The sequence below is a fragment of the Salvelinus alpinus genome, chromosome 1 (genome assembly GCF_045679555.1).
Source record: "Salvelinus alpinus chromosome 1, SLU_Salpinus.1, whole genome shotgun sequence".
NCBI classification, from domain to species: domain Eukaryota; kingdom Metazoa; phylum Chordata; class Actinopteri; order Salmoniformes; family Salmonidae; genus Salvelinus; species Salvelinus alpinus.
This window is the reverse complement of record NC_092086.1, coordinates 13553065-13571137: the sequence shown is the minus strand read 5'-3', so window position 1 is coordinate 13571137 and position 18073 is coordinate 13553065. Positions and strand designations below refer to the sequence as shown.

General features: G+C 43.0%; 1 protein-coding gene across 1 annotated transcript in view; it reads right to left on the bottom strand.

Annotated features, from left to right (window-relative positions):
* Positions 1-8222, bottom strand: part of LOC139570063 (xylosyltransferase 1-like) — a 52782-nt gene extending 44560 nt beyond the window's left edge. Inside the window, exon 1 of the mRNA XM_071391550.1 lies at positions 7847-8222. Coding sequence (XP_071247651.1) covers positions 7847-8125 — 279 coding nt within the window. The 5' untranslated portion in view covers positions 8126-8222. The remainder of the gene's footprint in view (positions 1-7846) is intronic.
* Positions 8223-18073: the final 9851 nt, after the last annotated feature.

Below are 18073 nucleotides of genomic sequence, written 5' to 3'. Positions count from 1 at the left end.
CACATGGACACGGATACAAAGACACACACGGACACGGATACACACACACACACACACACACACACACACACACACACACACACACACACACACACACACACACACAGACACATAGACACGGATACACAGACACACACACACATGGACACGGATACACACACACACACACACACACATGGACACGGATACACAGACACACACACACACACACACGGACACGGATACACAGACACACACACGGACACGGATACACAGACACACACACACACATGGACACGGATACACACACACACACACACACATGGACACGGATACACAGACACACACACAAATGGGGGCAACTCAATATTAGGAAGGTGTCCTTAATGTTTTGTACACTCGGTGTATATTACTAAAGTACATTTGAGATCTGATCAAACTGACCAAGCAGAGAGGTTAAAGAAAACGTTAGCTAGCTAGCTGATAGCATCCAGATGAGACTGATACAGACTCAACTCTTGTCACGCCCTGACCTATGTTTTCTGTATTATTTTGGTCAGGTCAGGGTGTGACGAGGGTGGGTATGCTTGTTTGTCTTGTCTAGGGTTTTTGTATGTCTAGGGGTGTTTGTTAGCCTAGGTATATTGTAGGTCTACGGTGGCCTGAATTGGTTCCCAATCAGAGACAGCTGTTTATCGTTGTCTCTGATTGGGGATCCTATTTAGGTTGCCATTTTCCATTTTGGTTTTGTGGGTAGTTGTCTATGTGTAGTTGCATGTCAGCACTAGTTGTTTATAGCTTCACGTTCGTGTTGTTGTTTTGTTAGTGTGTTTAAGTGTTCTTCGTTAATACAAGAAGAATGTATTCAAATCCCGCTGCTCCTTGGTCTCCTCACTACGACGAACGTGACAACTCTGGGTCAAGGTCAAATTGATATTACAATGTGATATTACAACGCTAGATATTACAGAGTAAGAAACTCAAGCTACAGGAAGAGGTCCAGAATAGAGAGGGTGTTATCTCTATAGAGAGGGTCTCTAGTAGAGCTAACGATTATAGAGATTTACTATCTCATTGTGACACGCCTGAGAATATAATACAAGATGACAAACTCTGAAATAAAATGTTCTGTTGCTATCAGATGTAAATGAGAAACTTCACTTTGTTCTGGGAGAGATTTCTCCTCTCTCTCAAACTCTCTCTCGTTCTCTCTCTCTCTCTCTCTCTCTCTCTCTCTCTACTGTACTGAACTATACTCTACTGTACTGAACTATCCTCTACTTCAGTGGTTCCCAACTGTTTTTTGGTTACTGTAACACCAAGTAAATTTGGCTCTGTCCAGACTTCCCTTGAAGTAGCCCCTCATGTGCATTTTACCAGTAGGCCTATGGTCTGATGAGTCTTCTCCAGTACCCACTGTGAATAGGCCAAGTACCCCTGGTTGGGAAACACTGCTGTACTGTACCGAACTATACTCTACTACTCTGTTCTCTACTGTACTCTACTGTTCTGTACTCTACTATTCTGTTCTCTACTGTACTCTACTGTTCTGTACTCTACTGTACTCTACTGTTCTGTACTCTACTGTACTCTACTCTGTACTGTTCTGTACTCTACTGTGCTGTACCGAACTGTACTCTACTGAACTCTACTGTACTCTACTGTGCTGTACCGAACTATACTCTACTACTCTGTACTCTTCTGTACTCTACTGTGCTGTACCGAACTATACTCTACTACTCTGTACTCTACTGTACTCTACTGTACTGTACCGAACTGTACTCTACTGAACTCTACTGTACTCTACTGTTCTGTACTCTACTGTACTCTACTGTTCTGTACTCTACTGTACTATAGTTGTTCTGTACTCTACTCTACTGTACTCTACTGTGCTCTACTGTTCTGTTCTGTACTGTACTCTACTGTGCTCTACTGTTCTGTTCTGTACTCTACTGTTCTGTACTCTACTGTGCTCTACTGTTCTGTTCTGTACTCTACTGTTCTGTACTCTACTGTGCTCTACTGTTCTGTTCTGTACTCTACTGTTCTGTACTCTACTGTGCTCTACTGTTCTGTTCTGTACTCTACTGTTCTGTACTCTACTGTACTCTACTGTTCTGTTCTGTTCAGGGGGCCATGATGGAATTTATATCCATAATTATGCATTTCTGTAGAGTACAGATCAGGGAGCCATGATGGAATTCCCTTATCAAAATGCTGTTACCGGGTGTAAATCCACTTCACTTACTGCAGATCAATAACTAAAAGACAGTTTTTCAAATGCGTCCCTGTGTGTGTGTGTGTGTGTGTGTGTGTGTGTGTGTGTGTGTGTGTGTGTGTGTGTGTGTGTGTGTGTGTGTGTGTGTGTGTGTGTGTGTGTGTGTGTGTGTGTGTGTGTGTGTGTGTGTGTGTTCCTCAGAGACAGCAGTGAATGAATGTGAGAGTTGTGTTACGGCCCAACCAGCTTGGACTGACGTAAACAAATGCTCTGCCTTGCGGTCACCATACCTTCCTATGCTGGGAGGGAACACGTACACACACACACATACATACACACACACACATACATACACACACACACACACACACACACACACACACACACACACACACACACACACACACACACACACACACACACACACACACACAAACACACTGCTCTGCTGGGTAACACCCTCCCTACATGCAGCAACGCAGGCTATCTACACCACTTGAAACTCAATACAAGAATACAAATCAAATGAAATCATTGATAATGGGTGGCAGGGTGCTGGTTATTTAACCCCTACACCATCCCCCCTCTTCGGAGGATAAATAGGTTCTTTTTTTTTACAGCTTTTCTGCTACATATACATTCATTTTACATGTATATTTTACATATACATTTTACATATACATTTTACATGTACATTTTAAATGTACATTTTAAATATACATTTTACATGTACATTTTAAATATACATTTTACATGTACATTTTAAATATACATTTTACATATACATTTTAAATATACATTTTACATACATGGTACTTTTATATAAAGCAGTCACATAACAATAATACATTACCAAACATAAGCTCTTTAATCCCACCCCCTCAGCCACACTCCGCCCATCCCACCTATCACCATAGACCTCAGCTCTTTAATCCCACCCCTCAGCCACTCTCCGCCCATCCCACCTATCACCATAGACCTCAGCTCTTTAATCCCACCCCTCAGCCACTCTCCGCCCATCCCACCTATCACCATAGACCTCAGCTCTTTAATCCCACCCCCTCAGCCACACTCCGCCCATCCCACCTATCACCATAGACCTCAGCTCTTTAATCCCACCCCCTCAGCCACACTCCGCCCATCCCACCTATCACCATAGACCTCAGCTCTTTAATCCCACCCCCTCAGCCACTCTCCGCCCATCCCACCTATCACCATAGACCTCAGCTCTTTAATCCCACCCCCTCAGCCACTCTCCGCCCATCCCACCTATCACCATAGACCTCAGCTCTTTAATCCCACCCCCTCAGCCACACTCCGCCCATCCCACCTATCACCATAGACCTCAGCTCTTTAATCCCACCCCTCAGCCACTCTCCGCCCATCCCACCTATCACCATAGACGTCGTTTGGTTTCCCTGTGCCATATATTTTTAATTGTGCTGTGATGTTTTACAAAATGTTTTAACCTTTCTAATCGTATAGTATCCACAGATTGTGAGCTAAAGATGAAAACTTTAATCAAGTATTATTATAGTATTTATTGACTGACTATGGCTTTCCAGATCGCTCAGCACTGCTATGTGTAAGGTTAGTTTTAAGTGCAGTTTTGAACCATTCCTGAACCTGTGACCAGAAACAAGCTACATAGAAATACCAGAATACATGACCTATTGATTCTGTCTCTTCACAACAAAATCTACAGAGCTGAGATTGTTGTATGCCCCATATATATAGCATTCTGTTGGGGGCAAGAATTGTATATAATAATTTAAATTGAAAAACTCTAAGTGTTGAATCAAGTGTAGTTGTTTGTACCAGTTCATAAACCATGTGCCATGGAATTGGTACATCACAAATCTCCTCCCATTTACTTTGCAACCTGTAATGGCACAGGTGTCAACATTGTTGTCCTCAGATGAAACTGGTATATTTTTCTATTTATGCCAGTTCCTTTCAGCCAATTTGTATCTTTAACATATGGCAGGTAAACAAGTTCCCTACCTTCTCTCTTTTCCACTTGCCTCCTCCATGTTTGTGGCAGAGCTGCAATCAGTTGGTTGTACGTTTGGATTGAGCAGATATTACCATATATTTTCGATAACTGCATATGTGACATAACTCCTCCATTTCTATTCATAATATCTTTAATAAATATAATACCATTAAAAAAAAATCCATAAAGAATGTTTTTTTATTAAATCAATATATTTGAGTTTAACAATATATATTTTTTTAACATTTGTTCTGTCTTTTCTGGAGGATAGAACTGAAATTGTATGGCTTGTTTAAGTAAGGGTAATACTTTAAACAACATATCATTTTCAATTAGTCGGAAATGAGAAGGTGTAATCTGTTTGAAGGCAAAAAAGGCATTTTTGAACACTCTCTCTCTCCCTCTCTCTCTCTCTCTCTCTCTCTCTCTCTCTCTCTCTCTCTCTCTCTCTCGCTCCTCTCCACCCCCCTCTCTCTCTCTCTCTCTCTCTCTCTCTCCTCTCTCTCTCTCTCTCCCTCTCCTCCTTCTCTCTCTTTCTATCTCCTCTCTCCCTCTCTCTCCTCTCTCCTCTCTCTCTCTCCCTCTCTCTCTCCTCTCTCTCTCTCTCCTCTCTCCCCCCCCTCTCTCTCTATAGATCACAAGACATGTTACATCTAGTTCAGAGTAATGATGGGATGTAAAAACAGATCAAGGCTACAAGTGGCACCACACTTTAACACACACACACACACACACACACACACACACACACACACACACACACGCACACACACTCACACGCATATATACACACGCACAAACACACACACACTAACACACATACACTTTAACACGCACTCACACATATATATACACACGCACAAACACACACACATATACACACACTTAAACACACGCATGTACAGTACACACACACACAGACAGAACGGTACAGTATGTAGGTTACCACAGCACCTAGACCAGTAACCATACAGTATAACACATCATCTGATAGATATAGACCAGTAACCATACAGTATAACACATCATCTGATAGATATAGACCAGTAACCATACAGTATAACACATCATCTGATAGATATGGACCAGTAACCATACAGTATAACACATCATCTGATAGATATAGACCAGTAACCATACAGTATAACACATCATCTGATAGATATGGACCAGTAACCATACAGTATAACACATCATCTGATAGATATGGACCAGTAACCATACAGTATAACACATCATCTGATAGATATAGACCAGTAACCATACAGTATAACACATAATCTGATAGATATAGACCAGTAACCATACAGTATAACACATCATCTGATAGATATGGACCAGTAACCATACAGTATAACACATCATCTGATAGATATAGACCAGTAACCATACAGTATAACACATCATCTGATAGATATAGACCAGTAACCATACAGTATAACACATCATCTGATAGATATAGACCAGTAACCATACAGTATAACACATCATCTGATTCTGATAGATATAGACCAGTAACCATACAGTATAACACATCATCTGATAGATATAGACCAGTAACCATACAGTATAACACATCATCTGATTCTGATAGATATGGACCAGCATGTAATAATGGCATCAGGACGGGTAGAGGAGACAGGAAACGTGTCACAGTCCTCTATCATCATCATTCTCTCAACACACTTACACACACACACACGCACATACACACACACTCTTTCAACAGTAGCCTAGATATGCACAGGGACATAAAACACTACTTAACAACCATGCACTCTGTTATCAAAGATAGACAAAATAAACGGGAGGAAGACAAGGAGGAGAGGGAAATAAATGGCCGTCATTGCAAAATCACCGTCAGTTCTCTGGAGTTTGGGACAACTTTTGTATCCTGTGAGAACGATAGAGAGGAAGTGTACACGTGCGCTACTAAATACATACACACGCACAGGCACGCCCGGACGCACACACTGTGTGTCGGTCTTTCAGACAGACCTCTATCCCTCCTTCTCTCTCTCTCTCTTTCCCTCTAAATTAATCTTTAAACTCCTACCTAAGCCTGTCTGTGGCTATATTATCCCACCCACGAGTCTACCACTGTACCAGAGACTGCGCAACACACACACACACAGACACACACACACACTGAGAGCGCCCGACAGTAGCCCACAGTAATAGACAGGCTGGTCACTAGAAAACTGCCACAGGTCAGACGTAAAAGCAGCGTAAGAGCGCGTTACCAATAGAAACCAACTCTACATTAAAGTAGACCTATCCGATGAACCGTGTCGCTCTCTCACGCTCTCCCGTGGTCCATTATCACACTAGTCTAATACACCACGATCATTCCTAAAGACTGGTTCGCTCACACCAGCTTATCAACATCTCTGGGTAACAACAGCTAAGCAACATCTCTGGGTAACAACAGCTTATCAACATCTCTGGGTAACAACAGCTTATCAACATCTCTGGGTAACAACAGCTTATCAACATCTCTGGGTAACACCAGTTTATCAACATCTCTGGGTAACAACAGCTTATCAACATCTCTGGGTAACAACAGCTTATCAACATCTCTGGGTAACAACAGCTTATCAACATCTCTGGGTAACAACAGCTTATCAACATCTCTGGGTAACACCAGTTTATCAACATCTCTGGGTAACAACAGCTTATCAACATCTCTGGGTAACAACAGCTTATCAACATCTCTGGGTAACAACAGCTTATCAACATCTCTGGGTAACACCAGTTTATCAACATCTCTGGGTAACAACAGCTTATCAACATCTCTGGGTAACAACAGCTTATCAACATCTCTGGGTAACAACAGCTTATCAACATCTCTGGGTAACAACAGCTTATCAACATCTCTGGGTAACACCAGTTTATCAACATCTCTGGGTAACAACAGCTTATCAACATCTCTGGGTAACAACAGCTTATCAACATCTCTGGGTAACAACAGCTTATCAACATCTCTGGGTAACACCAGTTTATCAACATCTCTGGGTAACAACAGCTTATCAACATCTCTGGGTAACACCAGCTTATCAACATCTCTGGGTAACAACAGCTTATCAACATCTCTGGGTAACAACAGCTTATCAACATCTCTGGGTAACAACAGTTTATCAACATCTCTGGGTAACAACAGCTTATCAACATCTCTGGGTAACAACAGCTTATCAACATCTCTGGGTAACAACAGCTTATCAACATCTCTGGGTAACACCAGTTTATCAACATCTCTGGGTAACAACAGCTTATCAACATCTCTGGGTAACAACAGCTTATCAACATCTCTGGGTAACAACAGCTTATCAACATCTCTGGGTAACAACAGCTTATCAACATCTCTGGGTAACAACAGCTAAGCAACATCTTTGTCATCCAAATACACGCTGGCTTCTTGCTTCGTCTGATGACAACAATTCCATGCTTAACAGCCTTCCTACCCTACAATACAATATAGCCTACAATACAATACAATACACCACGCGTAGTGGGGGAGGGTAGCCTATACAATTCATCAGGAACGGTAGCATATCAAATTAATGGTAATCACGCCAGTCGTTATCGATTTTAAAAATCGTCGTTATTAAAATGACAAAATAATAGGCAGACTTAAATTATCTCGCTACTCTTACCGGTTGTTGCTTGTGTCGGACAGCCGTTTTCCCAAGCGGAGGTTGGTGATGCCTCTTTGGCAGCCCGCTCCGGGGGTACTGGCTGTAGGCTTTGTTGATGCCCCCGACTTGGTCCCTCTTCTCCCGCCTACTATTGGCCCCTTCGCCCGCTTCTCCCCCGGTATCCAGGGTACTAAAGTTCCACACGATCAGCGTCTGAACCAGGAGAACTGTCAGCGCGACAATCAGCGCTGATTTGAAGCGGCGAGCCAGCTTGCGACCGCACATATTGCTAAACATATTTCTCACTCTCTCTCTCTCGGCTCAAGCTGCGAGCTGCCCCCGCGGTTAAGCGCTGACAGCAGGGGTGGCTGAGAGGGTTTCAGCGCCGCCTGCGTCTATGGAGTGGAGCTACTGGCAGGGACTAGAGAGCGAGAGGAGAGGAGAGGAGAGGGAGGGAGGGCGGGCGGAAAATGGGTGTGAATTGGCTACGGTTTGAGATGAGGAGAGAGAGGAAGACTAAGAGAGAGGACGCTGCGCACTCTTGTGGTGTTGTCCACACATGACCTCCTATTTAAACGTGTAGTTTAGACCAGGGGTCAGCCTGCTACTGGTACTGGACAGCTATAGGATGTGCAGGGCAGGTTTTTGTTCCAGCTCAGCACTAACACACTCATTCAACTAATCCAGGTATTGGTTGATCAGTTGTATAAGGTGTGTTAGTACTGGCTGTAGGACCAAAGCCTACAAATCAAATCAAATTGTATTAGTCACAATACAATTTTAATACAACAGGTGTAGACCTTACAGTGAAATGCTTACTTACGAGCCCCAACCAACAATGCAGTTGAAAAAATAGTCTGGGTAGCCATTTGATTAGATGTTCAGGAGTCTTATGGCTTGGGGGTAGAAGGTGTTTAGAAGCCTTTTGGAACTAGACTTGGCGCTCCGGTACCGCTTGTCGTGCGGTAGCAGAGAGAACAGTCTATGACTAGGGTGGCTGGAGTCTTTGACAATTTTTAGGGCCTTTCTCTGACACCGCCTGGTATAGAGGTCCTGGATGGCAGGAAGTGATGTACTGGGCCGTTCACACTACCCTCTGTAGTGCCTTGCGGTCGGAGGCCGAGCAGTTGCAATACCAGGCAGTGATGCAACCAGTCAGGATGCTCTCGATGGTGCAGCTGTAGAACCTTTTGAGGATCTGAGGACCCATGCCAAACATGGAACTCTCCCAAGTTATCTCCCTGGAACTCTCCAAGTTATCTCTCTGTGTGTGTATGATCAAGGGAGAGAGCGAGATATAGAGGGAAGGAGAGAGGTAGCAGGAGATAGAGGGGGAAAGGGAGGAAGAGAGGGGAGACCCACGTGGCCTGTGTTTTCCATAGTTAACCTGGTTTGACTCCTACTGGGAGTCTCTCTGTGCTGAGAGGCAGAACACCAAGAAAACACATAACAATCAACCCAACCACTAACTGGAAAGACAAGAAGAGGAGCTTGTCTTTTTCCAAAATAACTTATTATTTTTCTAAAATAAAGAGCCCAAGCTCTGCTGATCTGATAACATGTGGCATACTCCTTCTAATACGTAGGATGATACATAGTACAACCTCCCCTCCTTTCATCCCTCCATTCCTGCCTCACTCTCTCTCTCTCTCTCTCTCTATACCCCCTCCCTCTCGTCTCTTCCTCAACCCTGAGTGGGCTTCCGAATGGCGCAGCGGTCTAAGACACTGCATCTCAGTGTAAGAGGTGTCACTAGAGTCCCTGGTTCAAATCCAGGCTGCATCACAACCGACCGTGATTGGAAGTCCCATAGGGCAGCGCACAATTGGCCCAGTGTGGTCTGGGTTTGGCTCAGGGTAGGCCTTCATTGTAAATAAGAATTAGTTCTTAACTGACTTGTCTAGTTAAATAAAAAAATATATAATAATCCTTCACTCTCCCTCTGATCCCTCCCTCACCCAAACCATCACAGTGTAATAACAGAAATAGAACATGCACACACCTGCAGTTCTTGTTTCCCTGCTTTGCACCTGAGTCCCAAAATGGCACCCTATTCCTTACAATGGCACCCTATTCCCCCCATAGGGAAGGGGGGAAACACCCTATACCCCCCATAGGGAAGAGGGGAAACACCCTATTCCCCCCGTAGGGAAGGTGTAGGGTATAGGGTGCCATTTGGGACTCAGAAACTGTGACTCACTATCCAATCACTGAACTAACAACCAATCCCTACCCAGCCAGACATAATAAAACACGTCATGCTTTTATCATTCAATTAATTAATGATTGGAGTGATAAATGTTTCATAAACAAGTATGCTGGGGCGGGTTGGCGGTTGGTTGGTTACCTACAGTACCACTGAACTGTGATAAATCATTCAGACGACATGCGCCGAGGCTCTTTAGAAGCTAGTATGCACTTAATTTGAAATGTTGTATTTTGACTGGAAAAGGACTTTACAGATTGGTAGTTAGGATTATTATCAGGAATTTTCTCTGAAGCATTTCTGTTCAGACTGTGTTGATGTGAGCATGAACACGCACACACACACACACCTGTTTAAAGTGTGTTTTCTGTTCAATGTGTGTGTGTGTGTGTGTGTGTGTGTGTGTGTGTTCAGTGTGTGGGAGTATTGTGTCCATATTAAATCCTTTATGTGACTATAGTGTGACCCAACCAGGACCAGTCAACAACGACAACTCGGCGAGTCCAGTCATGTGTGTGTGTGTGTGTGTGTGTGTGTGTGTGTGTGTGTGTGTGTGTGTGTGTGTGTGTGTGTGTGTGTGTGTGTGTGTGTGTGTGTGTGTGTGTGTGTGTGTGTGTGTGTGAGTCCATGGATGTAGTGAAACATCAACTCCAGTAAACCACCTCATTGATTTCCATGTAACGGGGAAGGTGACACCTAGTCAGCTGTACAACTGAATGCATTCAACCCAAATATGTCTTCCACATGTAACCCTCTGAATCAGAGAGGTGCAGGGGGCAATAATAACGTTATCAATAATAACGGACAATAATAAAGTTATCAATAATAACGGACAATAATAAAGGTATCAATAATAATGTTATCAATAATAAAGTTATCAATAATAACGGACAATAATAAAGTGATCAATAATAACGGACAATAATAAAGTTATCAATAATAACGGACAATAATAAAGGTATCAATAATAATGTTATCAATAATAAAGTTATCAATAATAACGGACAATAATAAAGTTATCAATAATAACGGACAATAATAAAGTTATCAATAATACCGGACAATAATACAGTTATCAATAATAACAAACAATAATAAAGGTATCAATAATAATGTTATCAATAATAAAGTTATCAATAATAACGGACAATGATAAAGTGATCAATAATAAAGTGATCAATAAAGTTATGACATGGTAACATCTCCACACCTGATTAATATGGTGATAACATCTCCACACCTGATTAATATGGTGATAACATCTCCACACCTGATTAATATGGTGAAAACCACACAACTAGAAAGAGAATAACATGTAAATGGACAAAAATAAAGTGATCAATAAAGTTACATGTTCCTTTTTTACTGACGCCCATTTCTGATGACAGTTTTTTATGAGAGCATGTTAATATCCAATAACAACTGCTGTTAAGTACTTAATAAAATACTTGTTATGGTCAGTCTAACAGGCATACGTTGTTTTCTCCCTGTTTTAATCAAATACATCTTATAAGAAGAAAAAACACATTCACGTCAATAACGTTTTACTGTGTTGTTTGCTCGCAGTAGTGTGTGTGTGAGTTTGTCTGTGTGTGTGTGTGAGTTTGTCTGTGTGTGTGTGTGTGTGTGTGCGTGCGTGTGTGTGTTAATTGCTTGCAGTAGGTTAGTGGCTGTTAGTGTTCTCTTTCTCTGAAGTGTTAACACGGCTATTTCCCCTCATTCTCTTTCTCTCTCTCCTTCACTCTCTCCACCTCTCCTTCACTCTCTCCATTGCACTTGTCTCTCCACCTCTCCTTCACTCTCTCCACCTCTCCTTTCCACTTGTCTCTCCTCCACTCTCTCCACCTCTCTTTCTCTCTCCACCTCTCCTCTCTCCTTCACTCTCAACCACCTCTCCTTCTCTCTCATTCACTCTCTCCACCTCTCCTTTCCACTTGTCTCTCCTCCACTCTCTCCACCTCTCCTTTTCTCCACCACTCCTTCTCTCTCCTTCACTCTCCACCTCTCCTTCACTCTCTCCACCTCTCCTCCATTCTGACAGTACATGTGTAACACTGCAGCCATTGATGACATCATTTCCTGGCACTCCGTCCTAACTGTCCAACTCAGCCCTATAAAAACGCCCTCAATGACACATCCCTAACACACACATACACACACAAACCGATACACACACACGTGCGCGCACACACACACACACACACACACACACACACACACACACACACACACACACACACACACACACACACACACACACACACACACACACACACACACACACACACACACACACACAGCCACAAACAGTCTTGTATAGCTAACCTTGTGGGGACACACAATTCAGACCCATTCAAAACCCTATTTTCCCTAACCCCTAACCCTAACCTGTACTCTTACACTAACCTTAACCCTAACCTTAAGCCAAAAGCCTAATTTTAAAACCTTAGCTCCTAACCCCTAACCCTAAAACTAACCCTAAACCCTAACCCTAAAACTAACCCTAGCTCCTAACCCTTAACATAATTCTAACACTAATTCTAACCTTAACCCTCAACCTCCTAGAAATAGCATTTGACCTTGTGGGAACTAACAAAATGTCCCCAGTTGGTCTAATTTTTGTTTGTTTTCCATTCTTGTGGGGACTTTGTTAAACCGATCCACACACAAACCGATCCACACATCCACACACACAGCTATCTCCTTAGCTGACCCTGGGGATGAGCTGTGTGTCACATTGTGTTAGTAAACATCAGTGAATCAAAGCTGTTGTTGTGATATCAGTTTCAATGGGTCAGACCCCTCAGACAGTATAGAGGGGGAAACTATGTGTTTTATTATGTGTTCCCTCTCACACTCACACACACACACACACACACACACACACACACACACACACACACACACACACACACACACACACACACACACACACACACACACACTGGCATGGACATATGTTGACACACACACACACACACACACACACTGGCATGGACATATGTTGACACACACACACACACACTGGCATGGACATATACACACACACACACACACACACACACACACACACACACACACACACACACACACACACACACACAGGCACGGACGTATACACACACATACTGGCATGGACATATGTTGATACACACACACACACACACTGGCATGAACATATACACACACACACACACACACACACACACACTGGTACGGACGTATACACATACACACTGGCACGGACGTCTACACACACACACACACGCGCTGGCATGGACATATGCAGACACACACACACACACAGACACACACTGGCACGGACTTACACACACACACACACACACTGGCACGGACTTATACACACACACACACACACACACACTGGCACGGATGTATACACACACACACACACACACACACACGCACGCACACACTGGCACGGACGTATGCAGACACACACACAGACTGGCACGGACATATGCAGACACACACACACACTGGCATGGACGTATACACACACACACACACACACACACACACACACTGGCAGTGGTACAGATGTAGGCAGGCACACACACACACACACTCACTCACACACACATGTCACCTTGGGGCTAAAAGTGTTGGCAGCACACACACCATCCTGTCAGGATGAGACCCCAGCACTGACAGATGTTCCACTGGAGGCTAGTAGAACCCTGGGTACAGGCTTCTACTAGCTGAACACAGAACACACACACAATGGCAAAGATGTATGCAGTCACACACAGGTACACACACACAGTGGAATCCTGGGCCCTGGGGAGAGAGAGAGGAGAACAGAGAACATTAGCCACTACCACTGATCTGCAACCAGTTAGAACCCAGAACCATCCATTGTTCTCTAGAGCAGAGAGGAGACAGTAAGGGATGAAGAACATGGCTGGTGTCTGGATTGGTAATCATGCTGGGTGGTGTCTACTGTAGTAGTGTCTGGATTGGTACTCATGCTGGGTGGTGTCTACTGTAGTAGTGTCTGGATTGGTACTCATGCTGGGTGGTGTCTACTGTAGTAGTATCTGGATTGGTAATCATGCTGGGTGGTGTCTACTGTAGTAGTGTCTGGATTGGTACTCATGCTGGGTGGTGTCTACTGTGGTGGTGTCTAGATTGGTAATCATGCTGGGTGGTGTCTACTGTAGTAGTATCTGGATTGGTACTCATGCTGGGTGGTGTCTACTGTAGTAGTGTCTGGATTGGTAATCATGCTGGGTGGTGTCTACTGTAGTAGTGTCTGGATTGGTACTCATGCTGGGTGGTGTCTACTGTAGTAGTATCTGGATTGGTACTCATGCTGGGTGGTGTCTACTGTGGTGGTGTCTGGATTGGTAATCATGCTGGGTGGTGTCTACTGTAGTAGTGTCTGGATTGGTACTCATGCTGGGTGGTGTCTACTGTAGTAGTGTCTGGATTGGTAATCATGCTGGGTGGTGTCTACTGTAGTAGTATCTGGATTGGTACTCATGCTGGGTGGTGTCTACTGTAGTAGTGTCTGGATTGGTACTCATGCTGGGTGGTGTCTACTGTAGTAGTATCTGGATTGGTACTCATGCTGGGTGGTGTCTACTGTAGTAGTGTCTGGATTGGTACTCATGCTGGGTGGTGTCCACTGTTGTAGTATCTGGATTGGTACTCATGCTGGGTGGTGTCCACTGTAGTAGTATCTGGATTGGTACTCATGCTGGGTGGTGTCTACTGTAGTAGTGTCTGGATTGGTACTCATGTTGGGGGGTAGTTTAGTGATAGCACACAGTTAGGAAACATTCTACCAGGATACACTTCCACACTCCATCCCCCAGGTGGCAGCACTAACCGGTCAAAGTGCTGAGCTAAGCCTTGATAAGCACATCAGGTGTTGCCAATTAAGGTGATGGTCAGTCAGTGTCCCAGCTGGAAAAACCGTGAGGAGGATTTCATTGGTGGCCTTGAGGCCTTTGGTTTGGTTTAGAGTCTTTAGTTTGGGCCTTTGGTATGTTTCCTTTTTGTACATATTAATGTTTCCTCACCATCTGAACCAATAAGAATCCTCTTGGACTGGCTGACCACGAGGTCAAGAAGAAGCTGGGCCTTGCATAAGCAGAATAACAAACAAGTCAAACTACAGAAAGGAGAGAGAGAGAGGGAGAGAGATAATAATACACACAGGCACTAACGACCTGAGAACACAGCAGGAAAGGGTGGCTACAGCACTCAAGGGAATGATTGAAAAAAGTGGTTATCTCCACCCTGCTGCCACGAAAAGACTTCCACCCTGCTACCATAAAGCGGTTAAACGCAAGTTGAGAAACCTAAGAAATTGAGAAACCTATCCAACCAAAACATAGAGACCCAGAAAACCTGAGCCTACGCCTTCACTATTGTGAATCACAAAAAAATACAGAAATACACTACGGAAAAAGAAGGAACAGTACGTCAGAAATCAGCTCAATGTAATTAAGGAATCCGTAGACTCTAACCACTTCTGGGAAAAGTGAAAAGCACTAAACAAACAACAACATGAAGAGTTATCTATCCAAAACGAAGATGTTTGGGTAAACCACTTCTCCAATCTTTTTGGCCCTATACCAAAGAACAAACAGCAATAACATATACACGATCAAACACAAATATTACAATCAACTATTAAAGACCGACTGGATTCTCCAATTATATTGAATGAACTACAGGACAAAATACAAACCCTCCTACCCAAAAAGGTTTCTGGTGTTGATGGTATCCTCAATGAAATGATAAAACATACAGAGCACAAATTCCAATTGGCTATACTTAAACTCTTTAACATCATCCTCAGAACTGGCATCTTCCCCAATATTTGGAACCAAGGACTGATCACCCCAATCCACAAAAGTGGAGACAAATTTGACCCCAATAACTACCGGGGGATATGTGTCAACAGCAACCTTTGGACCCCACAGAGCCCCAAGACACCAACACAATCAGACCCCACCAAATCATGAGAAAACAAAAAGATAATTACTTGACACATTGGAAAGAATTAACAAAAAAACTGAGCAAACCAGAATGCTATTTGGCCCTAAACAGAGAGTACAAGTACACAGTGGCATAATACCTGACCGCAGTGACTGACCCAAACTTAAGGAAAGCTTTGACTATGTACAGACTCAGTGAGCATAGCCTTGCTATTGAGAAAGGCCACCGTAGGCAGTCCTGGCTCTCAAGAGAAGACAGGCTATGTGCATACTGCCCACAAAATGAGGTGGAAACTGAGCTGTACTTCCTAACCTCCTGCCATTGGGCAGTATGACCATATTAGAGACACATATTTCCCTTAGATTACACAGACCCACAAATAATTTGAAAACAAAACCAATTTTGATAAACTCCCATATATACTGGGTGAAATACCAATGTGCCATCACAGCAGCAAGATGTGTCACCTGTTGCCACAAGAAAAGGGCAACCAGTGAAGAACAAACACCATTGTAAATAAGACCCATATTTATGTTTATTTATTTTCCCGTTTGTACTTTAACTATTTGCACATCATTAAACCACTGTATATAGACATAATATGACATTTGAAATGTCTTTATTCTTTTGGAACTTTTGTGAGTGTAATGTTTATTGTTAATTCTTTATTGTTAATTTCACTTTTGTTTATTATCTATTTCACCTGCTTTGGCAATGTAAACATATGTTGCCCATGCCAATAAAGCCCCTTAAATTGAAATTGAGAGAGAGAGTGAGTAGTGTTGTGTTTCTCAGCATGTTGTGATGATCCTAGTGCACACGTTGGCTTTGCATACATTTACATTTGGGGAGAGATTGCGGGAGAGAGAGAAAGAGAGTGTTTTCTGTATTTAAAGAAGAGTCTGAGTACCTGTCACACAGATTCAGATCACACTACACTCGTGGCAACAAACTCTAGGCAACAAGCTGCCACACACACACACACATACACCCCTCAGGGATTGTTTGTGTCTTCATCAACATCGTGACTGACTGCATGAATCACATCGCTGTCCCAAATGGCACCCTCTTCCCTATATAGTGCACTACTGTTAACAAAATCCCTGTCAAAAGTAGTGCTCTATATAGGAAATAGGGTGCCACTTGGGACACTGCCCTAGAGCAAAACCAGACCTCCTACCTTCTTCTCAAACCTAAAGATACTATCTCTGTAAAGCCAAGATTCTAACTGACAGACTGGCCTTAGGTAGTATCTTTAGGTTTGAGAAGAAGGTAGGCTATCTAAGGCCAGTCTGTCTGTCAGTTAGACTCTTGGCTGTACAGTGATAGTATCTTTAGGTTTGAGAAGAAGGTAGGCTATCTCTGTTAAGCCATAGTCTAACTGCCAGACAGACTGGCCTTAGATAACCTACCTTCTTCTCAAACCTAAAGACACTATCTCAGTAAAGCCAAGAGTCTAACTGACAGACAGACTGGCCTATCTCTGTATTTATATTGTGTGAAGCAAAAACATGTGTTTTGAATGCGTCTTGGGGTGTGTTGTGTACATCTGGTGTATGATGTAGCCTATGAAATCAGCCTGGTTTGATTAAAATATGTAAAACAAATGGTAGTGGTTTCAATTGCAGCTAGTTTATGATTTGAGTGCATCATGGCATATTTATTACCAGTATAACGTTACTGTATATGGCTCAACGGTGCCATCTAGTGACTGTTTCCCTGAATTTAGTTTTAGTGCTTGTTGTCAGTTGGAGGAAAGGTGGGCATTTTTTTGTTCTTATTTTATTCGTTATAGGTCTCTGCTGCATTCACATTGATGAAATATAGATTTTGATATGGATATTTAGTCAAATCTTTGGCGTAAAGTTATAATTTCCCGCTGCCCGGAATACAACATCTGAATGAAATAACCAACGGCCGAATAACCAACGGCCGAATCTAAGCGCCTAGGTATGCTAGCTAACATTAGCTAACAGTTAACTTAGCTAGCTAAGCTTAGAAAATATTAAATGTAAGTTTGATGTTGTACTTGTATGTGAAATGTACCATTTACATCACGCGTCTGA